The sequence below is a fragment of the Nansenia antarctica genome, assembly GCF_963989245.1.
Source record: "Nansenia antarctica genome assembly, chromosome: 13".
In the NCBI taxonomy this organism is placed as follows: Eukaryota; Metazoa; Chordata; class Actinopteri; order Argentiniformes; family Microstomatidae; genus Nansenia; species Nansenia antarctica.
Window position 1 is genome coordinate 17,353,317 of NC_137683.1, and position 27,712 is coordinate 17,381,028.

The 27,712-nt window shown below is 45.4% G+C and overlaps 3 protein-coding genes across 3 annotated transcripts; 1 reads left to right on the plus strand and 2 right to left on the minus strand.

Annotated features, from left to right (window-relative positions):
* Window positions 1–1,294: 1,294 nt before the first annotated feature.
* Window positions 1,295–27,489, plus strand: LOC308169341 (leucine-rich repeat-containing protein 71-like; the record flags this gene model as incomplete). Its single annotated transcript, XM_080544026.1, has 11 exons — window positions 1,295–1,317; window positions 18,397–18,486; window positions 18,761–18,862; window positions 19,546–19,621; window positions 19,843–19,917; window positions 26,161–26,229; window positions 26,434–26,593; window positions 26,745–26,828; window positions 27,056–27,130; window positions 27,248–27,350; window positions 27,485–27,489. Exons 2-11 carry the CDS (start codon window positions 18,423–18,425, stop codon window positions 27,487–27,489), a joined length of 813 nt encoding a protein of 270 aa, XP_080400152.1. The 5' UTR covers window positions 1,295–1,317; window positions 18,397–18,422.
* Window positions 4,013–6,922, minus strand: LOC308169627 (histone H3-like centromeric protein A). The gene is made up of 5 exons (XM_080544333.1): window positions 6,786–6,922; window positions 6,082–6,187; window positions 5,292–5,422; window positions 4,533–4,607; window positions 4,013–4,426 (listed from the first exon to the last, which is right to left on the minus strand). The coding sequence occupies exons 2-5, from the start codon at window positions 6,161–6,163 to the stop codon at window positions 4,298–4,300; spliced, it is 417 nt and encodes a 138-aa protein (XP_080400459.1). The 5' UTR covers window positions 6,164–6,187; window positions 6,786–6,922; the 3' UTR covers window positions 4,013–4,297.
* cldn1 (claudin 1) lies at window positions 13,560–16,408 on the minus strand (the record flags this gene model as incomplete). The annotated part of the gene is made up of 4 exons (XM_080544327.1): window positions 13,560–13,731; window positions 14,001–14,085; window positions 14,998–15,162; window positions 16,186–16,408. 4 exons carry the CDS (start codon window positions 16,406–16,408, stop codon window positions 13,566–13,568), a joined length of 639 nt encoding a protein of 212 aa, XP_080400453.1. The 3' UTR covers window positions 13,560–13,565.
* Window positions 27,490–27,712: the final 223 nt, after the last annotated feature.

Below are 27,712 nucleotides of genomic sequence, written 5' to 3' on the forward strand. Positions count from 1 at the left end.
GGGGCTGATGACTTTCTATAGGCACTGTACCTGAAACCCTGCATCCTCATTATTCTCTGAATACAGTCAGGCATGACACCTGTGTGTAGAATCCCACTAGCTACAAGGAAACAAAAAGGCAATTTTCTTTTATCTTTTTTGAACATTGGATATGTTTTCCCATTGATCACTTCTGTGGCAGTGCACACAACTTAAAATACAGTGAATCAGGGATGAATGTGGAATTTACAACTTTCACATTGCTAAATACCCATTGCTATGTTTATGTCTATTTATGAACACAAATGGTACAGTAGCATATTTACTACGGGCAGGAGACTCTACTGTAGCTTTGGCCTCCAAAGGTCCGCAAAATAGACGTCCTGTAGACTTGTAATGTTATCATGTCCCCTCTCTATCCCTGGTCCATGTCCCCTCCCTATCCATGGTCCATGTCCCCTCCCTATCCCTGGTCCATGTAGTAATGTTATCATGTCCCCTCCCTATCCCTGGTCCATGTCCCCTCCCTATCCCTGGTCCATGTAGTAATGTTATCATGTTCCCTCCCTATCCCTGGTCCATGTCCCCTCCCTATCCATGGTCCATGTAGTAATGTTATCATGTCCCCTCCCTATCCCTGGTCCATGTAGTAATGTTATCATGTCCCCTCCCTATCCCTGGTCCATGTAGTAATGTTATCATGTCCCCTCCCTATCCCTGGTCCATGTCCCCTCCCTATCCCTGGTCCATGTAGTAATGTTATCATGTCCCCTCCCTATCCCTGGTCCATGTAGTAATGTTATCATGTCCCCTCCCTATCCCTGGTCCATGTAGTAATGTTATCATGTTCCCTCTCTATCCCTGGTCCATGTAGTAATGTTATCATGTTTCCTCCCTATCCCTGGTCCATGTCCCCTCCCTATCCCTGGTCCATGTAGTAATGTTATCATGTTCCCTCCCTATCCCTGGTCCATGTAGTAATGTTATCATGTTCCCTCTCTATCCCTGGTCCATGTAGTAATGTTATCATGTTTCCTCCCTATCCCTGGTCCATGTCCCCTCCCTATCCCTGGTCCATGTAGTAATGTTATCATGTTCCCTCCCTATCCCTGGTCCATGTAGTAATGTTATCATGTCCCCTCTCTATCCCTGGTCCATGTAGTAATGTTATCATGTCCCCTCCCTATCCCTGGTCAGAGCAAAAGCACATTGCACCAACTGATCCAGAGAAAGGCCATCGTCGTGGAAACCTGTCACCTGCTGGTGTCAAATACAGGAACGACTCCTGTGACCTGGGAGGTACCTAAACAACCAGGAACCACTCCTGTGACCTGAGAGGTACCAGTCCTGATTATTTGTCCCAGATTGTTGTTTACCGTGAGGTCATGTTACCCCTTTGTGGTGAGCATGTGTCTCATGAAAACCAAAGCGATGACCTGGAATTTGATCCTTTGACCATTGAGAAGCATGAAAAGCACTGAGGTTTATTTATTTAAACGGATTCCCATTAGTCATCACCATAGTGAAGTCTATTCCTCCTGGGGTGCACATGAAAGACAGACAATCAAACATAACAAAATCAATCAACAAAGGAATAATTAGTGAACAGCATTCAACAGCAATTAAAACTAAGAAAATTTAATAAATAAAATATAAGATAACACAATTAAATAAAAGACAAGTAGCAGAACATTTGAGAGCTGCATTTGTTTCAACCACCATATCGGATGACCTGGCCTGGAAGGACAACACTAAAGGCACCATCAAGAGGGCACAACAGCGGCTATACACCCTGAGATGCCTCAAGAAACAACACAGCAAGCAGGAGATGCTGGTGGCCTTCTACCACGGCGCAGTGGAGAGCATCCTCACCTTCGGCATCTCCAACTGGTACCACAGCTGCACGGCAGCGGAGAGAAGCGATCTACAGAGAGTCGTGAGAACAGCACAGGGGATCACCGGCGCCACCCTCCCCTCTCTGGAGGAGCTGTACAAAACACGCTGTCTCAGGAGGGCCTCCAAGATCTCCAAGGACCCGACCCACCCTGGGCACGAACACTTTGTCAAGCTGCCCTCGAACAGGAGGTACAGGACCCCGGCCGCTAAGACAAACAGACTGAAGGACAGCTTCTACCACAGGGCCGTCAAGGCCCTGAACACAGAAAAGGCCTAAGTTCTGGGCCCAGGACAAGTCCGGACGGATTGTATGGCAGCTAGTGCTGAGGCACAAACATGTACATTTTCAAGCCTGCAAACTGTGACACTTTAAAAAAATGTGAAAAAATACTTTCTTGTGAAATATGACAACCCTAGTTGACTATCTGTGCAGTATAGTACAGTGGATTGTGTACATAGCCTCTATTGATGTAAACCAGCTCCTTACCTTCTTGTGATTTTATGCATCTATGCTTTTTCCAAAATGTGTTTCTTTTTCCTTTCTTAAACACCAGGGGAGCCTCCCCTCCTAAATTTCGTTGTTTGGTACCTGTACTGTAACAATGACAAATAAAGTCTATCTATCTATCTATCTATCTATCTATCTATCTATCTGCATCCAAATCGGAAAAAAAGACAGAGCGCTCACACCAAAACTACAGTATTATCGTCAGGGCAAAATCAGACTGGGCTAAACCTTAATTTCTTTCCGGACAACAGCTTCTTTCAGTTTCTTTTTGAGGCTGGATTTATTTCCAATAAGGGTCAGATATTGGGGGAGTCTATTCCAGTATACCACAGCTCTATAGAAAAAATGTTTTCCGTAGTGCATTTGTTCTAGGCCTTGGTAAGATGATGAGACTGCACTCACATGTGAAGATTTGCTTACAGTTCAACACATACACTACAGTATAAAAGGTCTGCTATTCATGAATTGATGAATATTGATGAATATAATATCATGGACACAAATATTGGCACCCCTGCACTTATATTAATATTTGGTAGCATACCCATTTGGAAAACATAACTGAAATCAACCTTCCTGTAACCATGAATGAGTTTCTTACACATCTCTACTGGAATTTTGGACCACTCTTCTTTTGGCAACTGCTCCAGGTCTCTTGCATTTGAAGGGTGCCTTCTCCCAACTGCTGTTTTGAGATCGCACCACAGGTGTTTTTGATTGACGGGTGGCAGCTTGCACTAAATCAACGGCTCAAGTGTGGCCCCCTCTAGCGCTTGTGGCCCTAAACCGGCCCTGATGACACATCTCTTTTTATATCATGTTTTATGTCCCTATTTGCACTTCTGGTTAGATGCTAAACTGCATTTCGTTGTCTGGTACTTGTACTGTGCAATGACAATAAAGTTGAATTTAATCTAATCTAATTTGATCATCATCTGAAATCTTATTGGACCACGATACAGATAGTTACTATAGTTACTGTACTTCTGTTATCCAAAGAAACATATCCATAGATGACATGATAATAGCAAACTATTTAAACCCTAATAAAGTGACTGCATGTGATGGGCTCAATCAGGTTGAGGATTATGTGCTGTCATGTGGTATGTATGTGTTTGCTACCTGGGAGTCAGTACTTCAAAGTTATGGATCTATTTATCTATCTAATCATCTATTCATCCATTCCTCCCTGTCTCCGTCTGTCTATCCATCCATCCATCAGCTAAATGTTGTGGTGTGCGGAGCACTTTTAGAGGAAGCTGTCAATTGTAGACATTCACACAAGAAAAACCACGTTTTAAAACAAGCCAAGTCAAGATGTCTTGCTTTGAAGGTCCTCGTCGGTCCTGATGTTCCAAATTGCCCATTTGAGTCAATTCTCTCCCAAGATTCCCCTTTTCTTCCCACACAAGGTCCTTCTGTTGAACAGTGCTAGAACTAGCGCATGCTGCTCTCTGGGAATCACTGGCTTAGTGCAGGGTTAGAGTGCAACAACTCTCATCTGACGTATTTTAACATGGTATGTTTTTGTAAGGTAAACACAGGTTTTTCGAGTCGATAGCTATGACGCAGCAGAACGTGAAATGATAGCTCAAGACGGTTTTCATTATTGATTGACCAGGAATAATGAACATGGATTTCACCTTTAATAATATAAAAACATATATCAAAATAAAATGTCTCTTCAACATAATTGTGTGGTCAGAACAGCGATAAGCCAAGTCATCTATTATTACAATAGATTTTCTCAACCATGAACATTTCTTAATGTCACAACTTCAAACTCGTATACATTATTTACATTAAAACCAGACAGATTTTCACAGTAAAAAAAAGTTTAGTTAAAGTTAAAACTGCAAGCAACCGTCTGTGTTTGACCAACAGTCAGCAAGCCCGTGCTCCTCCTCGGTCTGCTCAGAGCTGATCCGGTCCCCGGATTCGGCGACACAGCTGGATGTCCCGGGGGTACAACGTTACCCGCTTGGCGTGGATCGTGCACAAGTTAGCGTCAGCAAAAAGTTTCACAAGGAACGCCTCGGCGGCCTGGGGATAAAAAAATAAAAAAAAGTACAGTATGTCAAAGTTGCGGTCACAGGAAAACAATATGGGACCAAAGAGTACAAAAGTGAGACGCATTAGGTGTACATACTTCCTGCAAGGCCATGAGCGCATACCCCTGCCATCTCATGAAGCCTGCGTGATACTGCTGGCACACCTCCCGCACCTGTGTAAACAGCACAGGTAGACAACCTTACTACACTTCATTGAGGACAGATGTTCATGTTGCATATCGATAACAAAGACACGGTACAGCCTCTGAGGTGGATCAGTCACAGAGGCAGAGGTGGATCTGCCCGCAACAGGTGCACCTCTCTGGGGTGCATAAATTCTCAGTTCAAACCGAAAGTACTATCTAGTCCATTCAAAGTGTTTTAGCCTACCCCCTGTCCACTGGTAATAAGGAATTGGCAAGAATAGATCGATATAAATAGATCAACATTTAACAACAGATGAAGAGAATACAATATAGAGAGAAAAGTGTTATTACTGGAACTGTATTCTATTAGCGGGATAATGCAGAGTTCCAGTAGTAATTTGGGGCTAAACTGTGCAGTGTAGCCGGCGTCCTGGTTCCTCCAGAAACACGCGCCGCGGAGGTAACGCAGCAAACACGCGTCTGGTGAGGACGACGCTGTAAAAAGTCCAGAAAACGTTCCGCCATGCACAGGTAAGGTAAGGGGTGGGTTTTAGGCGTAAGTCTCTGTGAAACCGGCCCGAGAAGAGCTGAGGGATATCTCAGTTCTTGGCTCAGACCACAGGCTGGATCCAGAGTGTGGACTTTCTCTGTTGCCTAAAGGGTTCCTTAAACACAGAAGCCGTCACTGTCCTGTTTTGTTGGTACACGTACCACCCTTGCGAACGGTCCCTTGCGTAGAAGGAGGTGGGTGGTCTTCTGGTACTTGCGGATTTCCATCAGCGCTCGAGTCCCGGGGCGAAACTTTTTCCTTTTTCCTTTTTTCGGGGAGGCAGTCGCTGGTCCTGTGGAGAGATCCAATCCATCATTCAACAACATGAACACTGTTCTGGTCAACACCCTCTGGAACACCAATTAGTGACATTGGGTTCCTCCTTGTTTGAAAGTAGGTCACTAGAGCCAAACACCGTCATCCACTGGATTGATTCCATGAGAATGCACAAACCACCTACATTTTTAAATTTATATTTTAACCATTTAGTGGACACTTTTATCCAAAGTGACTTACAATTAGAGATTACAGGGACAGTCTCCCTGAAGTAACTTAGGTCTGAGTGCCTTACTCAAGGACACACTAGTGGTGGTGTTCCTAGGTGGGATTTGAACTCATGACCACCAGTCTAACTCACTATCCACTAGGCTACTACTACCCCTGCGGTTGCGGTCTCATTGGTTCTCCTTGCAAAAAGCTCCTAATTAAAATACTGGTGGTTGAAGTGGGATATAAATAAATAAAACTTGTTTTTTTTTATTGCGTCCTGCATTCCATCAACATCACTAAAGGACAATCCAGGCTTATTTTAGATAAATCCCACCGGATTTACCAAATAAGCTTGGATTGCCTTGAGCGACGTTGATGGAATACCCCCCTGGTCAGAGGGTATTGTTTTGTGAGTAAACAGATGCTGTTGTCTATTTGTACAGTACACCCCACCCCCCTCACCTGATTCCCCGCTTCGCCGAGGAGAAGACTTCAATGGTGAGCTTGGGGGCCGACGTTTGGGGTTTGTTCCTTTGCGCACCATTCTCCAGGCAGTAGGTACCGTGACCTGCCTCCCAACAAGGGCACAGTAGAGAATATTACATCATTATTATTATTATACATGCTTTTGATCATAGCAAGATCATTGGTGCCACTGCCACCCCACCCCACCCCCCCCTTTCCATGGGGCTTTACACACTACAGCAGGGAGAAGGCTAGTGGAGGTAGAAATCAAGAGGACGGGTTCATTGTAACGATTTCCTCATTCCATTCGTCTGTACTCCGACTTGTACCCACCACCCTCCCCCTGCACCCTGCAACACAAGGCTGACCAGTCATATGTGATTATATCACAAGTTATTACGGGGCATGGACATGCACGATTGCATACAACTGGATGCATCACTGAGCATGTCCAGTCCTGTCGCAATCGTGTCGAATTGGGGACAGCAGCTAATACGTTCACATCGACTAATGTAACAACGATCGTTGCACCGGTGGCGAGCATGCATCCATGCATGCATGTAGACAAGGGTAATGGCAGCAGCCCACTCAGCTAGCTAACCCTGTTGTTAGCTACTCTTTTCTCAAGGAGAGGGGAAAGATTGGGCATGCTTGCAACTTCACTTGGTAAACACATTAGGAAATGTCGATGTCACACTCACCAGTCGGTAGCGAAACGTCTCCAAAAACGAATCAGCTAAATTGCGTATTGTTATCTTCTTCTTCTTCTTCTTTTGGTGCCTATTGTTATCGTCGCCTTCATAGATATTCTAGTCTACACAGGTTGCCTTCCCTCACATTCAGCTGTGTGTGTTTGTTGAATTCAAACGATGCTACGCGACGGTGTGTTGAACCAATCAGATCGGTCTGAATGGGCGTGTTGAACCAATCAGATCATCGGTCTGAATGGGCGTGGAAAAAACACGCCGACGAATTGGACAGCAGCTGTGTTTAAAGCGGGCGGGGGGAGTTGACCGCCGAAGTCTCTCTCTCTAGTTCATCAACCATCAGCGGTTGATCCAAATATTGCAATGCAATGGATTCGGTGAGTGATCCACACTAGGGTTAGGGTTAGGGTAGGGTAGTGGGGATAGTTAGTGTAGGGTAGTGGGGATTATTCACCGAAACCATTGCATTGCAATATTTTGGCTTGACTAGCGAGTGTGTCATTGATTTTCACCAAAATGTATTTAAAATGTTCTGAATAAAAGTCAGAACAATTTGATTGATTGCCGACTTGTTCCCGGTTTACCTTATAGTAATTGTTTGATTAAAATAGACAAAACACTTTTGGAGTGTAGAGCCAAAAGAAGGAAAGCTTTATTGTCCCATTACTTACGCAGGGCATTGTACAGTATATTTGTGAAAACCACTGACACAGGCTGAAGACTACTGTAGAGACAACTGTATGTGGACATGAATAATGAGCTGGGGGTATTCCATCAATGACCTTAAAGGAAATCCAGGCTTATTCTTTTAATTTAAAAATAATTTAAATTATTTAATTTTTTAAAATCTAAAATCCAGGCTTAAGTCATAGTGGTAATAAAAGTCTAAACGAAAAAACACGTTTGAATCAACAACAAAGTGTGCATCAGGGGACTCATGAAGTGTGTTTTGTTGGTCATATTGCCAGCATCTCATGCCAAAGTTCAATGAAGGGGAGGTAGATGTTTTGTGTTGTCTGTGGGGCAAAGACATTTTGGTTAAACCATTCAAGAATAACACTAGTTAGCCTATTTAAAGAATAATGGAAAGTGTTTTTGGGAGGTGGACATAAAGTCAATTAAAGAAAGAATCTGATTTGGTTTAGGGCAGAACAAATCAGAGTGCTATTTAAAAAGAACGTGTACAACAAAAAACAACAACATTGGTTACGGTAGTTAACAAAAGTAAAAACATATCTACTTTACAACTGGTCTCCTGACTTGAAGCAAAGAGTAAAATAACCTTTTAGCTACTCATGTTAAATGAAGAAATAGAGCTAGCTAGCTATAACAAATATAAAAGTAAGTCAGCTAACATTTTCTTTATTGAAATGTAAAATAGAATCAGCTATGGACACAAAACAGGGATGGACAGTTATGTTACCCCAGGGGCAAAGTCACAAGTACTACCATGTTGTCACGTTGAATAAATAGATGGAACTAGAAATGTTTTAAACCTTAATGATTAAGCAGATAGCTATCTCTTACTAATGTTGACTTTTTAGAAACCAATCAGATTTGTTCTGCCCTAAACCAATCAGATTCATTCTATGCTTAGAACAAAACTGACCTGGCCACTTTTCTATTTTTACACATTTCTACAATAGGCTTAACCTCTTACATAGTTCGGTCTCTTAGCTAAGAGGATAACCATGTTAGGCACTGGGGCATTCCCAACTTCAGCAAAAGCTTGTTGATTGGGATATTTTCAGTCTTTTATCCTCCAAAATAGTATAGCACCCTGATGACAACCAATGATCACCACATTATCAGCCATTGTTACGACCCCATATAGAATCTAGGGATATGGAATGTAACAATAAGATAACGCCGGGGGGACAAGAACCAGAGGTGACGAGAGAATATAAATTAAACAACATTTATTGTAAAAAGGTAACACAAACAGGTTTCCGAGAAACACATTAACTGAAAACTACTCTATAAAAAGAAGAGCGAATCAATCTAATATATATAATAAAGGATAAAGTAACTGGCCAAGTGGTTAACCTTAACCAACCTTAACTAACAGATCAAATGCAAATAAGGCTAAAGTGCTACAACTAACACTAACAAACACAACCTACAGAACTAAGATATCATACTACAGCCGTAACAAACAAAACCAACTCAGGAGTTGTCGTCTGGCCCACTGGCACCATCGAAGTGTCTCTCCCACCCTTTTATCCGCCCTCCACCCTTAAGGGAGTGATTGAGCACATCTGTACTCAATCAAGCCGTCACCATGGCAGCAGGCAGGAGGAAGGACAATCACCTGGGAAAATCAACACAAGAAACAACTCACAAACACACTATGGCTGTACACAACACAATACAGCCGTAACAGCCATCATGTGTCTCCTTGGAGCTCATGATGAGTTGCAGTAAGGAGAAGAATTGAGTTAGCTGCCCCAAAGGAGTAGGTCCAAAAATGGCATGCATCAACTTTCTTTCTCTGCAGTTGTCTAGAAGGACCTGCAGGGCTCTCAAGTCTCACGCATTGGGCGTGAGACACACGCGGCGTGTGAACGGGTTGAAATGCGTGTGTCTCACGCCCAATGCGTGAGACTTGAGAGCCCTGGACCTGGAATAATTTGATTAAGTTACTGTATATTTGTGAATATTATACCACGCTTTTAAAAATACATGAGACAAGGTACCAAAATTAAATACATTTCAGAGCCAGCCTTGCATAAGTCTTGTTATGTTTCTCAAACTAGCACAACCACTAGCCAGAGAGCTAGCCATCCAGTTAACACTATGTTCACCTAGCCTAGAGGGCAATGGCTGTTTTGTAGTTTGGTACAGTAAACTAACCCACATGTATGTTTTGACTTGAGTTCTAAGAGTATGCTCCATGCTGGAGGTGCTGTGACCTGGGGAGGCAATTGGTTACGGCAAGCTCCGACGAGACTCTGCAGTCGACCAGCACAAGCGGATGATTGTCCATAATGATAATCCATAACACAAAAGAATCCCCAAAGAATATGTCCAATTTAAGATAAGAAAAGAAACCTGGATTTCCCTGACGGCTCTGGCCAACACATGTGGTCAGTGGTAGTGTTCACACCGACCTCCACCTGGGGCAACCCACTGACGTCTTCACCAAGTCATCTTTGCCACTTCTACCCTGGGTCCTGACCTCAACTGCCCACTTCCCCAGGTGTGGAGTGTGAAATGTGATCATGTACTGTCTGATGTGTGCTCTGTACTTATCTAGCCTAGCTATTTCTAACATCAATCATCTCTTTATGCTCCACGGTTCTTGAAGTCATGAGTTAGTGAATCTATCCACATCACCAAACCAAGTGTTTATATTTCAGTGACATTCACTTAACGACCCACTTCACATATGCTCTGTGGTCTCTTTATTTCAAAGAAATAGACGACAACTTTCCCCATGACCCCTGATCATACATGACCCCTGATCATACATGACGCCTGATCATACATGACCCCTGATCATACGTGACCCCTGATCATACATGACCCCTGATCATACATGACGCCTGATCATACATGACGCCTGATCATACATTTCTCATAACCAGATGTTGAGGAAGTAAGGAATACACAGACTGTGATGCACAGCTGAGAATACAACCCTTATTTTTACTGACCATGATTTGATCTGATAGGATACTGAAGAAATAGAATTGCCATACCCAGAAAAGAGAAAGTTTGAGAAATGGGTCTTTCATCAATTGTGTTTTGGGCAACTAGGTGCAACCAAATGTCGGATAAATATGTCCAGTGTTAGTGATATCATCTAAAGTCCCTTTCATGGATCTTTTCACCTCAGCACATTTTACAGAGGCAGTGATTCTTTCTCATCATTAAATCCATGTGTCCCCCTAGATTTCAAGGAGCACTTTTTGAGCACTTTTTAGAAACCTTTTTAAAAATGTATACCTGGCCACTTTTCTATTTGTACACTTTTTTTTTGTTATATGATAATGAATGATAGTCTATATGGGAATTAAATAAATCAAGGATAAAGGGCCAGTCATGTCACAGTCAATAACACAGAATCTAATAGAGAGAATATTGGAGATCAAATTGACGCCCGTTTGTCCCTTAGGGTTGAAACAGCACAGACACTGCACCATGTTGAAATGTCTGTGTTTGCCATCAACACAAGAATGATTGCATTAGTAAGAGTTGGATGGCCTCCAGATCCAATACTTGGGCTGAAGTAGGAAGGAACCCTTGTTTGCTGTGTCAGTGTATTTCATCAGCCAAAATGCCAGTCTCTGCCTCGCTTCTGAATATGGACCATAAAAACGTCCAAAAACAGACATTTAAAGGATTAGACATGTGGTCCCATTGCATCATGTATGACGTCATACCAAGGGCTTACCTAGTGATTGACTGATTTATTGAATGTATTGAGTTATTAAAATACACTCACAGCCATTTCACCAGTGGAGGTTACCTCAAGCACAATCCATTTCATTTTATTCACAGGACAGTGTAGGTCCTGAAAAGTGTAGGTCCTTTTTTTTTTTTACATTGCTGCAGAACAGATATAACTGCACATTCAGGGCATATTTCAGCTATATATTTGATTGCATGGGATTGCCTATGAATTTAAATGTTATGTGCAACAAGGCATTATCACCCATGAAAATAGTGTGTCACATTATCTTACTTTTTCACAGCAAGCTTGATGTTACTGTATTATTGTGTCAACTGTAGTTTTCCTGCCTAAAAGAGTCGTAGGCTACGTCTTAGGCTTCGAGACAGGATACAATTAGCAGTACAAATAGTCAAATACAATAAAATAGTACAAGTAGAATGTCATGATAACTGAAAATGTAGAGAATTTGTGAACTATGATTGGGGACATGGCAAAACAGGTTAGTGACACAGAAGACAGATGGTTTATTATTAATTAAATTAACTGATACTGTAGTTACATATCATTGTGTTTTATGGTAAAGGGAGTCTATCCATACAACAAAAACATGTTTTAAATTAACGTTGTTCCATAATTCACACAAAATATGTGTTAATACTGTATGTTATGGGGGCACGGATTGTAGAAATGACCCATATATGCATCACTGTTACTTCTCAGTGCAAACTTTGGCTTGGTATCTGAGTTGACAGTTGGCACAGTTTGCTCATCCTTCTTATCATCCTAGACAAGGCCAAGGAGAAAAATACACTGCTTCAGTTCATCTCTAATCGGGCCAAGCAGTGACATGACCCAGCAGCCAAAATTGAACCTCTGCTGGCCTCTTGTGGCCTTATGCATGTGAGGTGTTATACATCTTACTGTTTGCTGAATGGAATCAAATGTAGTGTTATCACCACCTTGTGGTACTGAGCGTTTTCAGTAAATAACCAATAATGGCTATTCTAGTTTAACAATGTTAATATCTAATCTTCTTTCTTCTTTTCTTTTTCAAAACACTTTACAGGATTGTTTCCACTGCAACATAGGTCTACAGTTATTATGTAATTACCATACAGTTTCTAACAGGTAATTATACAGATGGCCATTTTTGTACTATAGAATAATGTGCAACCCTGAAATGTGTTTGACTTATTTTGATGTAACCCCATTTTTTATCTGCAGCAGGTGGTGCTGTCTGCTAAGGAATTAGTGAATTTAGATGGCCATAGAGGATGAAAAAAATACTCTCTCTCTCTCTCTCTCTGGGAATGAGAGAGAGAGAGAGAGAGAGAGAGAGAGAGAGAGAGAGAGAGAGAGAGAGAGAGAGAGAGAGAGAGAGAGAGAGAGAGAGAGAGAGAGAGAGAGAGATGTGGGCATGTGAAGACAGGTTGAGGCAGGTCTGAGGAAAGCCTTTCAGTTCAGCTACTCCCCAGCAGCTTGCGTCTGTTTGTATTACTGGAGGTGTGTATCCTTGGGGCTACACATTTCCCCTCAGGATTGTTCATTGTTCATTGAAACATTTTAACAGTCGTTGTAAAATAGGTAATTACTTATGACTGCCTTCAGAGGAAAGTGAAAGTGTTGCCAAGCATGTATTCTTAAATGTAGGAATTTATATGACTCCAAATTCATTCTGTTTCTGTCACAAATTCCTCTTGATGTTCTAATGACCTTCTTGGACATGTTTCTGCAAGACAAAATTATCGCCACAAGGCAAGTCAAAAGAAAGAAAACTTGCCATAGCACAGGGCAGCTACATTCAATCAAACCTTTTGCCAGTCAAAGTAATCAAATGCATCTTTAAAAGCCATTAAACCCACTATTTGCCCATTATTACATGTAATCACACAGAAGTGTATGCATTTTGGTAGGAAATCTTTATTAAAACAGGGTATTATTTTTTGTGGTAACTCATAAAAACATTTGTTTCGTAAACATCAGAAAATATCATAACAATGACCACCCAGACCACTCTAATACAACTTTGGCAATATTCTACCATCATTTGTTAACTAACCCACCCTTGTGCTCCTCCATTTTGCTTTTCAGAGCATTTTCCAAAGATAGGACAAGGCACACATCTATACAAACATACTTTTCAAACAGCATACATCATGACTAGCCTTATATTTTGCTTGATAATGGAGTATGTTACGATACAACCAAAATACTGGAAATAATACATTAAACCAAATAAACCCTAACCATAACAAACAACAAATCCACTTTTGTTGAGATGAGGTGCTGTTGCCCTTGCATAGCGGCAATAGTGTTGCTAAATAGAGGGTGGTGATGGAGTTTTTTTTTATTTTAAATCTTCTGGAGGTTCCCTGGTTCTACACATAGTCAGCGCCCCCAGACTGGCCTATGGAGTGGGGCTTGGGGTAGCGGGTGGACTTCCCTGACGCCCCACTAGAACAGTTGCAGCAAAGGAAAGCTCCACCTATGATGGTCATGCAAGCAGCGCCCCATCCCACGAACAGGGCCTTTCCAAACTCATATCTGTAGACACAGAGGCATAGAGGTGGTGCAACAGTGAATCAACTTACTCGACACAATGTACTGTAACATGATTGATTCAAGCTTCTGAAACAGATACGAGAACTGAAAATACTGTAGACGAAATTGATAATACTACTTATATGTTAAACACTTATATAGTACAATTGGTTAATGTACTTGCCTTAAGAGGACGATGCAGTGAAGATACAGTATAAGTCTATAAAACAATGCCTGTTCATTCCTCTATCAGTTGTACAATGACACCATACCTGGAATTTGTTGGAGTGAAGGGGTTGTAAAATTCAGCTGCTATTCTGTTCCCATACCAGGACGTCCCAACCAGAGCAAACAGACCTGTGAGGCAGAGGGTAACACGAGAGGCTCCAATGACACAGACATGGTTTGATCGCAGGAACAACGTGAAAATGACCAGCTCAATGAGAAGTGGCTTACATTTTACATTTTACATTTTTGGCATTTAGCAGACGCCTTATTCCAAAGCGACTTACAATCAATACATTTGAATACTAAGCATGTGAATCAGCAGTCCACCATTCGTTGCAGGAAGAGTACTCTAGCTCGGGCCCGGGGCCACTGATAGAAGGAAAAACCTTCTCCCTATTATCGCCTTCTACTAAAACTTTTTTTTTTCTTTTTTTTTTATATTACTGGAGAAACTGAGAAACAGTACAAGGGGGGCAATATAAGTTCTTAGGGACACAGTAGAGGGGAAAGCGGGTGTCTTTAGGAGACGTAGTGGTGAGGGTCAGAAGATGTCTCAGGAGGAGCAGTTAAGATGTAACCTCAGATGTGCTGCAGCTGACAGCTACAGCACATCAGTAAGTTTACTTTGGAAGAATCATTTATTTCACACAAAAGAATTCAGGGAGCATTATCGCATATTACGTAGCATACATACAGTAGACTATGAAATAAGTACCTCATGGGCATGAACATTATTCAAGAAATGGAGGCGAGAAATTGGTTTGGGCATAGGAATCCAGTGAAACAATTGGCACTGATGAGAAGGGTTCACAATTGTTAACAATGTTACAGGTATCGTAGGTACCTCACTCAACTATGTTTTTAACCCTGTGGCAAGGCAACCTGTCTGTCCGAGTGAGTCTGGGCTCATTGTAATGGAATAAGGAATGGTATCAAACACACAAGTCTGTGGCAGAATGACTCATCCCTACTGTACGTGTACGTGTAAGCGCCTGTAAGAAGAACAGGATGAATCTGATAAAGCTAAAGTACAACCCCAACCTGCGATAATGAACAGGATTCCTCCAGTCAGGGCCACCTTATTCTTCTGCGCCTTGTCCTCCGCCAGGCAGGTGGTACACTTCATGCCCACGGTGGCCACCAGGATGGCGATGCCACAGAAGAGGATGGCAGCGATCATGAGACCTCGCGTGCCCTGCACCATACCTAGAGACACGGAGAGGTCCCGTAGACACAGTCAATGACAGAATACGCCTGTTCATGGATAGGACTACTGTATAGGCTACTGTACTATCTTTCAAAATGGCTCTTGAAAATATCTCCTACAGAACACATTGATTTAAGATTGAAATATTTTAAAACATCTCTCCAACTCTCTAAAATTGCTTTCTACTCATAAGCATGTATGCCTACTTATATATCAGACACATGAGATCAAAATAAATAGGAATCTGTCATATTTTTCACATCAAACAACTTACACTGACATTGACAAGTTCATTAGACTAAAGGCTTTTTCATTAATTTAATCGTTCTTTGATGTAACTGCATTTATTCATTCAAGGGAATAGACTTCAGTTGGTAGTTTGATTTATCTGGTATGTTTCATACAAATCTAATAGTACCGTAATCTCTTAAATCATAATCCATTGTTTTTTTTCATTAACCTTTATTTATACAGGTAAAACAATCTCATTGAGACCCAGGGTCTCATTTACAAAAGAGACCTGTACAGAGGCCTGTTATATTCAGAGAGATTAGTACAGTTATGAAGGGTTTGGTGTGTGGAACTCAGGTTTTTTCCTCTTTCATAGCAGGCGTGCCACTGGCATTCACAGGACTTGTCTATACATGCATGAGGTCTTGTGTGGAGGCTAGGGACACATTCTTACATCCCCCCCCCTCCCATGCACACTGTCAGACCTTGCTAAAACTTTTATTAAGCTATTACTATTGCTGCTATTGTTGATTGTTGATTTTGTTTTTATATCCTGCTTTATTGATTGTTGATTTTGTTGTTTTTATATACAGTATACTGCTTTGTTTTATTATTGATCTTGTATTCTGCTGAAATGCCAATGTGGAACGAACCCTGAACCCAAGAATTTTAGTCTGTGTACCCGTACATTGATGTAATAAAATAAATTCAGATTCTGATTCTGATGAGTTATGGATGTTTTATTATAAGAGTAAACTATCCGTAATGATGAAACAATTAAAGTACATTACCCGGTAACTGGAGGAGTGAATCGTACACTTTACACTGGATTTGACCTGTGCTTTGCGACACACAGGACTTCCACAGCCCCTCATACATGGCCTGCGCCGTGATGATGTTGTCCCCCGCATAAGACGATGCTTTCCATTCGGGCATGGCTGTGGACGCTATCAGTCCGACGAAGCCAAGGAAAGCCAAGACAAAGCCAAGGAGTTGCATCCCTTGGTTTGCCATTTTCCCGAGTGAACTAAAAGTTGTGCGGAGAAAGTTGAATATTTCAAAGACGATCAAACATCAATATAGTCCACACGGAATTCAAATAAATCCGCCCAAATTATGAAGCCTTCCTGGAAACTTAAGGCAAGGGTGAACGCATCCCTGAGACCACCTGAGGGAAGGTGGTCCTAACATGATATTACATTTGGAGGAGGGTTGGTGTTGCACGTCATCCACTGGAATGTGTTTTCTTTTCCATTTCGAATCTCGAGTGATCCTGATGCACACCAGTTTTGTTGACATCTTTACAGGTTTACGCTGTATTTCTACATGGAAACACTACAGATTAAATACAATCTAGGGTAGAGTAAATTCCCATACCGTAATATATTTCTAAATATATTTAAATATATTTATTTTACCATATGGGAATTTACTCTACCCTGGATAGTATGTCATCTGTTTATTCATTGCTCATATATATATATATATATATATATATATATATATATATATATATATATATATATATATATATATATATATATATAATGCTAAATGCATTCGCAATATATTATGTACAGAAATGTATTTTTATACATGCCTACATGTGCCTACATTTCAGAAATGAATGTATTGAGGAAATCTACTGTACATGAGTCCACAAGTGCGTCAGCAGTTCAGCCTCCAAGATTAGCCAACATGAATACTGAACAAAACACAAACACAAAAGACAAATGAAATCAGTCACCTTTAGATTTTTACAATATTTAAATATGGGTGAATTTGCTGTTGTGAATGTGGATATAGCAAAACATTTGATTAATGATTTTCTATAATTACTCCATTCACATGAAGTCAATCATTGCGCAGAACTTTTTTTTCTTTGCCTTTCTGTCATCGTGTAGTCACGATGGAATATTCATAATATTCATATTAATTAGGGGTGTTTCACTGACCATTTATAGGCAACTCTATAGCTGTTAAAAGGGTGGGACAAGAGGCTCGTTCACGTGCGCAAAGTTTTGAGTTGAAAAAGGCGTGGGACGTACGTGCGCACTGTGTAGATCAGAATTGGTGTGTGTAAACGCTCTGGCTTTCGTCGGTACGCTTTCACACCAGTCCTACACACAGCTTTATAATGACCCCCCTGGTCTGAAGCCAGCGATAGGTCATTGACTACTTTGACTAAAGCTGTTATGTGGGGCCTATGTTGTGTCACAAGGAAACGCTTGTTTCCAAATAAACCAACATAGAACTGAATTGAATTTACTGACTTGGGCTGAGTTCGTAAATTCACTCATGGAATGCCTCTTGTCCAATCAAATTACGTGGTCCCTTAGTGACGTTGAACCCAGTGTGCCCTCCGGCGATCTCAGAGCGAATTTACGAACGCAGCCCTCGACTCTTAGCGCGGTTTTGTTTGAACTTGTGTCGCGAGCCCGGCCGGCCGTTTTAGAACACTTCAGAATCACCCGACAGACAGAGCACTGACAGCAGCAACGGAGATCAACGGTCTCACCTCGGAAGGAGAACATCGTAATAATATTATATTATACATTATTGTGTATTAAACAAGGTAATAGTTATTCATGTTATAAGGGCAATGCCCGGCTGTCTTATCACGACCACAACAAAACCTAGTTAGCCAGATTGTCCGACGTTCACAGCACACAGCTAACTGCTAGCTAATGTATCTAGCTAGCACAGATACCAACGGTAAACTTCTGGTAAAAACACAAATAACGCCTGTTATAAATGACAACTAGTAGTTTAGCCAGTAGTAATAGTGAGACTTAATATTTTTATCAATTAAATTACAATGTAAATGGACATTCTGACATTTTTTTTAAACATTGTCTTGTCACATAGTCGTGATATGAGTTGATCTGGCCACCCTGTCTGTGCTGCTCTCTTTTAAACTGAACATATATTTAAAAAAAAGTTTTTTCGGCGCAAATTCCGAAACGTTGCTAGCTTGATTTATCCTTTCATGTTCATCCAAGTCTACAGGGATTGTTAGCTAGCAACGATGGAGAAGAGGGCTGAAAAACAACTCAAAGCAAAACAACTCAAAGCAACTCAAAGCATTATAGGTAAGTCACAGTAGCATACAGCTTTAATTTAGCAAATGTGTCATTATTGTTCAGTTGCAACACATCTTCAAGTTACCGAGTCAGACAGTCTGTTGCAAGTATATGTGGCAGATGAGGCTTTTATAGGAGAGAAGAGGTGATTGGTCTCTTCATTTCTCTCTCTCTCTCTCTCTCTCTCTCTCTCTCTCTCTCTCTTGCTCTCTCTCTTTCTCTCTCTCCCTCTCTCTCTCTCTCTCTCTCTCTCCCTCTCTCTCTCTCTCTCTCTTCTCTCTAGATGCCTACCAGTGCCATGGCAGTCTGTATTTTGACTTTCCTGAACTGTGTGCTCTTCTGGGCATGAAGGAAATCCCTGCTGTCACCACCAGAGGCTACATGGGTAAACAACAACAACAACAACAACAACAACAACAACAACAACCCACATGGCATTCATCAGCCATACAACAGAGACTGACACTTATTATATATGTCCATCTTTTGTATAGTCTGTTTCATTAACCCGTTGCATCTGTGTGGCCTTAGAGACAACGTGGTGTCCTAAAGCCCCCCTCCAAGTGCAGCTAGAGAGTGAGAGTGACGGCCCTTTCGATGTAAAAGCGGTCAGGGTGTTCGGTGAGAGAACCACTGAGCAGAACTACAGTACATACGTGACAGCAGCTGGTGAAAGTGGGAACAAGTCGGCAATCGACCAAATGTTCTGACATTTATTCATTCGTTTAAAAAAAAAAAATAATAATAGTGGGGATTACTCACCGAATCCATTTTGCATTGCAATGTTCTGGCTTGACTAGCGAGTGTGTCATTGATTTTCAACAATGTTGACATGTATTTTTTTTTTTCAGAATAAAGGTCAGAACATTTGGATTGGTTGCAGACTTGTTCCCACTTTCAGCAGCTGCCGTCACCTATTCCTTTACTGTCTCTGAACAACAGTAGAATGCTGCATAATAAACAACGTTGCCTAGTTACTAGTTGACTTAACCACACAACATAAACATGTATTTGTTACCATAATGTTCAGCAGAAGTTCTGTGAGCCATTTTGAATGTGACTTCATAGGTTGGAAGGTGGATGAACTGATGGCGCGAGTGTTTAACAAGGTACTGCCATCCAACAGCAGTCTCCAGCACCTCAAGTAAGTACACAGAGGGAGGTGTCAGAAAGATAGATGCGCTCTTGAACTACTTTACTGTAATATTAGGCCTATACGACAATAGTTTAGCTACCTTTAAACCCACTTTCTGAGAATGGGTGTGCTAGGATGACTATATTTTGGCTAATTGTGTTTTTCAGTGGACTGATATCCTATGATTGTTCTGCTGCATTTTTTGTTCCTGTGTTGATTTGTGTTTTTAGTCTTTGCTGGGCTGGGCTGACACATCAAACTCTGACTTCCCTGAAGAACACAGTGTCTATGTGCTCCAACCTCAGGTGATTTAATGATCCGTCTCCTTTGATGCTTCTTTAACGTTGTGTCATCGTACACTAGAGATGTGCAGAAAATAATGAAAGCATGGCTGAACACTTAAGCTCTGTTTCTCTGTTGTCTTGTCTGTTATGGTAGCACTAGCAAAAAGAGTCAAGTGTGGCAGAACCCCAGAACAGACGGACACAAGAGGCAAACTAATAATAAAAGGATTTATTAAAATGATGGACAAAAGAATAACCCTACTCTAACGGGGCCTAAGTGGGGGGAATGTGTGGATGCCAGAGAACTGGATAATGTAAATGAGGTGTGAGTGGAACTGTACTCTATGTGTCTGGGTGTGAGTGTCTAGCGTGCAAAACTAGTGTGGTGTAGATATGTAGATGAGTGAAGTGTTGAAATATGTACGTGTACTAACCAGTCCAGAGCAGAGAGGGGGAATAGTCGGCAGGCAGGCAGACGGGGGGGGTTAGGCAGGAGGAGTAGGCGGCAGGCAGGCAGGGGGTTAGGCAGGAGGAGTAGGCGGTAGGCAGGCAGGGGCATAGGCAGGAGGGGTGGTCGTTAGGCAGGCAGGGACATAGGCAGGAGACGTAGTCGATAGGCAGGCAGGAGGTCTAGGCAGGGGGAGGCAGGTTCCTTTGGGGAGCGAGGATCAACAAAGAAAAACAACTACGGTTAGCAAAATAACAAACAAACAAAACTCTGAAGAGAAACTACTTGAACGAGAAGAGACAACAGGGAGAGCCAAACTACTAACCACATGGGTCAAAATAATCAAGCGTCGGAGGAAGGTTTCTGGGGCTTCTTATAGGGCTGCCTCCTCCTGAGTTGATAGCTGGACCCAGCTGTCTCCACTTGAGCCTGATGAGGCTCAACGAGCGCCAACGAGGCAGGAGGGGGCGGAGCCGATGAGGGATTCACAACAGTACCCCCCCCCTTAGGGGAGGCACCTGACGACCGTCCTGGAGCGTCCGGGTGGGCCAGATAGAAATCCTCCAGGAGTGTGGGGTCGGCGAGGTAGGACGGGGGCACCCAGCTCCGGTCTTCGGGGCCGTAACCCACCCAGTCCACCAGATACTGGAACCCCCGTCCCCTACGGCGGACAGCCAGTAGGCGGTCAACCGTCCACACCTGGTCGCCATCCTTCAGGACCCGGGGAGGTGGGGGGGCTGGAACGGGGGGGGACAGGGGGCTAGTGGAAACAGGCTTGAGGAGGGACACGTGAAATACTGGGTGGACCTTGAGAGCAGGGGGAAGGTTTAATCGAACCGCTGCAGGGTTAATAATCCGGTCAATAGTGTAGGGCCCAACATAGCGGGGATTTAGCTTACGGGAGGAGGTCTGGGCGGTCTGGAGGGGCAGGTCCCGGGCCAACAGCCAGACCTTCTGGCCGGGACGATAGGCCGGGGCTGGCACCCTCCGCCGGTCGGCACAGCGACGGGACCGCTCAGTGGCCCGCAGCAGAGCGGTCCGGGTGGTCCTCCAGATGCGCCGACACCGGCGGAGGTGGACCCTGGTGGACGGGACTGCCACCTCCAGCTCCTGTTGGGGAAAGAGAGGAGGTTGATAGCCCAAGGAGCATTCAAAAGGGGACATACCCGTGGCGGAGCTCTCCATGGTGTTGATGGCATACTCCACCCATGGTAGGTACTTGGCCCAGGAGGCGGGGTTGCTGGTGGTGACACAACGCAGGGCTGCCTCCAGGGCCTGGTTGTTCCGCTCGGCCTGTCCGTTGGACTGCGGATGGTATCCAGAGGTGAGGCTGACCGAGGCCCCAATTCCCTTACAGAAGGCCTGCCACACCTTGGAGATGAACTGGGGGCCCCGGTCGGACACAATGTTGTGGGGAATGCCGTGAAGCCTCACCACATGGAGCGTGAGGAGGTCAGCAGTCTCGGCCGCGGAGGGGAGCTTGGGAAGGGCGACAAAGTGGACAGCCTTGGAAAACCTGTCCACAATGGTTAGGATGGTGTCCTTACCCTTGGATAAGGGGAGCCCCGTAACGAAGTCTAACGCGATGTGGGACCAAGGACGACCGGGGATAGGGAGGGGACATAGGAGGCCCGAAGGAGGACGATGGGAGGCCTTACTTCGGGAGCAGATGGTGCAGGCACCCACAAACTCCTTAACGTCCCCCCGGAGTGTGGGCCACCAAAAACGTCGGCTGATAAACTCCGCTGTCCGGTGGGAGCCAGGGTGGCAGGCAAAGTGACTAGAGTGCCCCCACCTAGCACTTGCGGCCGGACAGTGGAGGGAACAAAAAGTCTGTGCCGGGGTCCGGTACCTGGGTCCGGCTCGGCACGCTGGGCCTGTCTGACCACCGACTCGATGGCCCAGGTGACGACACCTACCACCCGGGTAGGGGGGAGGATGGTGTCTTGGGTCACCGGCATATCCGGGGACTCCCCCGGGAACAGCCGGGAGAGGGCGTCCGCCCTGACGTTCTTTGACCCCGGGCGGTAGGTGAGGGTGAAGTCGAATCGGCTGAAGAACAGGGCCCAGCGTGCCTGTCTAGGGTTAAGCCTTTTTGCCGTCCTCATATAGGTCAAGTTCTTGTGGTCAGACCACACTAGGAACGGCAGCTTAGCCCCCTCCAGCCAGTGCCTCCACTCTCCGAGGGCAGCGTGGATGGCCAGCAACTCCTTGTTGCCCACATCGTAGTTCCTCTCGGCAGGGTCAAACCGGCGAGAGTAGTAGGCACACGGGTGGACCTTCTGGTCCTCCTCCGACCGCTGGGTGAGAACGGCCCCGACGCCCGTGTCTGAAGCGTCTACCTCCACGATGAACTGCCTGGCTGGATCCGGGTGGGCCAACACCGGCGCGGTCGTAAAGAGGCCCTTCAGGGTGGAGAAGGCCGCCTCAGCCTCAGGGGTCCAAGAGAACGGGCGAACAGTGGAGGTACAAGCAGTGAGAGGGGCCGCCACCTGGCTAAACCCCTTGATGAACCGCCGGGTAAACCCGGCGAACCCGAGGAAGCGCCGGAGTTGTGTTCGGTCGGTGGGTCGTGGCCACTCTGCCACCGCCTTAATCTTAGCCGGGTCGGCGCGCATTTGCCCTTCCTCCACGACGTTACCCAGGTACGTCACAGAGGAGGAGTGGAAGACGCATTTCTCCGCCTTGACGAAGAGACGATTCTCCAGGAGCCGTTGTAGGACCAGGCGCACGTGTTGGTGGTGTTCCTCCATGGTCGGGGAAAAGATCAGGATATCATCCAGGTAAACAACCACGAAAACATTTATCATGTCCCTCAGCACGTCATTGACCAGCTCCTGGAAGACTCCGGGGGCATTGGACAGGCCAAAGGGCATGACCAGGTACTCGAAGTGACCGAGGTGGGTGTTGAACCCGGTCTTCCACTCGTCCCCCTCCTTGACCCTAACCAGATGGTAGGCGTTGCGGAGGTCAAGTTTAGTGAACACCCGGGCGTGAGTGAGTGGCTCGAAAGTGGAACTCATAAGGGGGAGTGGGTATTTATTCTTAACAGTGATGGTGTTTAAACTACGAAAATCTATACAGGGCCTCAGGCCACCATCCTTCTTCGCCACAAAGAAGAAGCCCGCCGCGAGGGGGGAAGACGATGGTCGAATTACACCCGAGGCTAGGGACTCGGCTATATAATTGCGCATTGCCTCCTTCTCCGGGACCGAGAGGTTGTAGAGACGACCCTTGGGAAGGGCTGCCCCGGGAAGGAGGTTGATGGGACAATCATACGGCCGGTGAGGAGGAAGTGAAAGGGCGCGGTCCTTACTAAACACCATGGCCAGGTCAAGATACGTAGAGGGGACACCAGTGAGGTCCGGGGGAGAGACTAAGGGCCTGGGACCGCTGGACGGAGAGAGGGCGGAGTGTAGGCAGTTGGCATGACAGGGGATGCTCCAGCCCAAAATCCGTCCAGTGGTCCAGGAGATGTGGGGATCGTGTCTCTCCAACCACGGCCTACCTAATACTAGGGGTGCAGTGGGGGCGTGGAGGACAAGAAAACGTGCCGTCTCGACGTGATTACCGGACATGGTGAGGGTGAGGGATTCAGTGCTATGCGTGATCCTACCTAAGGGCCTCCCATCGATGGCTTGGGGGAACAAGGCATGGTCGAGGGGAACGAGCGGGATGCCGGCCTGACGAGCGAGGGTGATGTCCATCAAGCACTCGTCGGCCCCGGAGTCAATGAGGGCGCCGGCAGAAATGGACTCCTCACCCCAGGAGAGGGTGGCTGGGAACAGCCGGTTGTGGTTCTTGATGGGTTGGGGGATCGAGGCACGGCTCACCAAAAACCCCTCTTTTAGCGAGCCGGGTCTTTTGGCCGCGCCGGGCAGGTTCGGAGGACGTGTCCGGGTCTTCCGCAATACAGGCACAGCCCGCCCCGCATTCTCTGCTCTCTCTCTTCCTGAGAGAGGCGGGACCGGCCGACCTGCATGGGCTCCTCTGCTGACTCAGAGGTGGACGGGGCTGGGGAGAGCATGGGAACCCGAGGGGGCAGGGCCGAGTGGGCGGCCGCAAAACGGGGGAGAGAGGACGTGCGGCTGGGGACCGAGTGAGCGGGCCCCACGGCGCGTTGGCTGCGCTCCTGGCGGCGCTCCCGCAGGCGCTCATCCATTTGTAGGGACAAGGTGACCAGTTCTTGAAGGGAGCCTGGGCGGTCCCGGACGATAAGGTCCTTCACCGCCTCACTCAGACCCCGCCGGTAGGCGCAAAGGAGCGCTATGTCTCCCCACCCGCTGTCGGCGGCGAGGATCCGGAACTCTAAGGTGTAGTCCGCGACGGTCCTGGAGCCTTGCCGGAGTTCCAGCATCCTGGAGGCGGCGTCCGCGCCGTCAGAGGGGTGGTCAAACAAAAAGGAAAACTCCCGGCGGAACGCCTCGTAGTCCTGGGCAAGATGTGGGTCTCTGCCCACCACGGCTATGGCCCAGTCTAGAGCCTTGTCCACCAGGAGGGACATAATGAAGGCTACTTTAGCCTCTTCTGACCCATACTTGGACGGTTGGAAAGCAAAAAAAAGTTCACACTGGGTCAGGAACCCTCTGCCCAGATCAAAGTTCCCTCCAAAGGGTCGAGGGGTGACCAGGTTGGGCTCGGGTTGGGCGGGAGCTCGCCCTGGGGGGGCTGGAACCCCCGGTGAATCAGCAGGGGGAGCAGGGACTGCAGCTCCTCCAGGGAGCGTGTTCAGCCTCAGCTGGATGGAAGCCACCGCAGAGACAAGAGTGCCCATCTGGACAGCAAGGGAGGCGAGAGCAGCTGAGGCGGAGGTGGACGACTTCTGGAGCTCAGCGATGTTACCCTGAACGGAGGGGAAAGCCTTACACAACTCCGCCTGGAGGGACGCGAGCTCGGCCGCGTGGGCGGAAACAAGCTCGTCAACTGAATGGGACACTGGGTTGGGCTTAACTGCGGGCGTCTGCCCCGAGGTGCTGCCTTGACTCATTTTGGCTTGATTATTCTGTTATGGTAGCACTAGCAAAAAGAGTCAAGTGTGGCAGAACCCCAGAACAGACGGACACAAGAGGCAAACTAATAATAAAAGGATTTATTAAAATGATGGACAAAAGAATAACCCTACTCTAACGGGGCCTAAGTGGGGGGAATGTGTGGATGCCAGAGAACTGGATAATGTAAATGAGGTGTGAGTGGAACTGTACTCTATGTGTCTGGGTGTGAGTGTCTAGCGTGCAAAACTAGTGTGGTGTAGATATGTAGATGAGTGAAGTGTTGAAATATGTACGTGTACTAACCAGTCCAGAGCAGAGAGGGGGAATAGTCGGCAGGCAGGCAGACGGGGGGGGTTAGGCAGGAGGAGTAGGCGGCAGGCAGGCAGGGGGTTAGGCAGGAGGAGTAGGCGGTAGGCAGGCAGGGGCATAGGCAGGAGGGGTGGTCGTTAGGCAGGCAGGGACATAGGCAGGAGACGTAGTCGATAGGCAGGCAGGAGGTCTAGGCAGGGGGAGGCAGGTTCCTTTGGGGAGCGAGGATCAACAAAGAAAAACAACTACGGTTAGCAAAATAACAAACAAACAAAACTCTGAAGAGAAACTACTTGAACGAGAAGAGACAACAGGGAGAGCCAAACTACTAACCACATGGGTCAAAATAATCAAGCGTCGGAGGAAGGTTTCTGGGGCTTCTTATAGGGCTGCCTCCTCCTGAGTTGATAGCTGGACCCAGCTGTCTCCACTTGAGCCTGATGAGGCTCAACGAGCGCCAACGAGGCAGGAGGGGGCGGAGCCGATGAGGGATTCACAACATTGTCCCCATTTCAGGTCTGTGGTTTTGGAGGGAAACCCTTTTCCGGAGCATAGCTACCACATGCTTATATCTGAAGATAGTCTGTGAGTCACTGTTTCATTTTGGCATTTATTATTCACAAATGGGCATTTTGTCGAAAATCACGCACGCACACACACACACACACACACACACACACACACACACACACACACACACACACACACACACACACACACACACACACACATGCACACACTTATTCCATTCTTACTGAAGTATGTCGTTCCTCCTCATCCGTTGTAAAGCCTTACCAATGTCTTCCTGCGAAACAACCGGATTGGAGAGAAGGGCGCTTGTTTGATTGGCTCAGCCCTGTCTACAGCCCACTCTGCCAACAAGAATCTCGTGTCACTCGACTTGGCCGACAATTCCATTGGTGATGTTGGCGCTGCTCATATAGCACAGGTACACAGCCCCTGCTTGTATGATTATTGTGATCATTTTCAAATGTATATCAGCCTTAAATTGAAAATACTAAGGCGATTGAGGATATTCATCTTGTTCTCATCCCGCCCATCAGACTAATTCTCATTCTCCTGAATCTCCTGTTTCCTAGGGTCTCCGTCTGAACCGCTCCTTGCTGTGTCTCTCTCTGGCTAACAATGATATTGGAGACGCAGGGGCCGTTTGTCTGGCTAAAGTGAGTTCTCAAACTCTGTAGCACTCTGGATTCTTTACTGCACTGTCCCCCCCCCTCTCTAGTCATTACAACTGCATTCAGTGATTTGTAATAGCCTTATTTATGAGTGTACGTTGCTAACAAGAAAATGATTGCACCACACGATACAAATAATACATTATGCCTGTACAACTGCTGAACAGCAACAGCAGTGACGCTTTCTCCCTTCCCCTTTATCTTCTCCTCAGGTGCTGGCTCGGTTTGCTCTGACTCCTGAGGAGATTGTTGAGAAAAGGATGTTACTTCTCAAAAGGGACCAGTCGGTGAGAAGAGGAAATCCATCTATCTTATCATACACAACAAACTCAAATTGAACACATCTGTAATTGTATGCCTACCTGTGTTTCTATGATAGTTTCCTGTGTTTCTATGCGCCAAAGGTGGCTGAGATAGTGAGCCCCCTGCTGGAGCCAGAGGTGCAGCACACAGGGGGGCAAGTTATTCTACCTGTGAACACGGCCCTCACCTCCCTCAACCTGGCTGGTCAGCAACACTTTCACTACACAACAGCGGTGTCTGGAATGGGATCATTCTTTTATATTATATGTAAAATACATACTTGCAGGAGTATGTACTTCACATCTCATGTCTAAGATTGCATTTTTCACTGAATTCAGTATGACATCATCTTGGTCTTTCCGTTATAATAGAAAAACTCTCACACAAAACTCTCACACAATCCTTCTTCTGTGTGTCCAATGGATATGAAAACATTACTACTGCCTTCTAGAAAAAATAATATATAAGATAGAGCCAATAGAATAGAAAATAATTAATAGAAAAGAGCCACAGTTTTGAAGTAAGAGAGAGAGTTTTTTTTCTAGAAGGCAGTAGTAATGTTTTCA

Coding starts and splice junctions, on each gene's coding strand:
- LOC308169627 (XM_080544333.1), bottom strand. CDS start 6,163: ATGGTGCGCAAAGGAACAAACCCCAAACGTCGGCCCCCAAGCTCACCA. Junction 5,423..6,081: donor TCGGCGAAGCGGGGAATCAG/GTGAGGGGGGTG, acceptor ATCTCTCCACAG/GACCAGCGACTGCCTCCCCG. Junction 4,608..5,291: donor AGGGACCGTTCGCAAGGGTG/GTACGTGTACCA, acceptor CTGTTTACACAG/GTGCGGGAGGTGTGCCAGCA.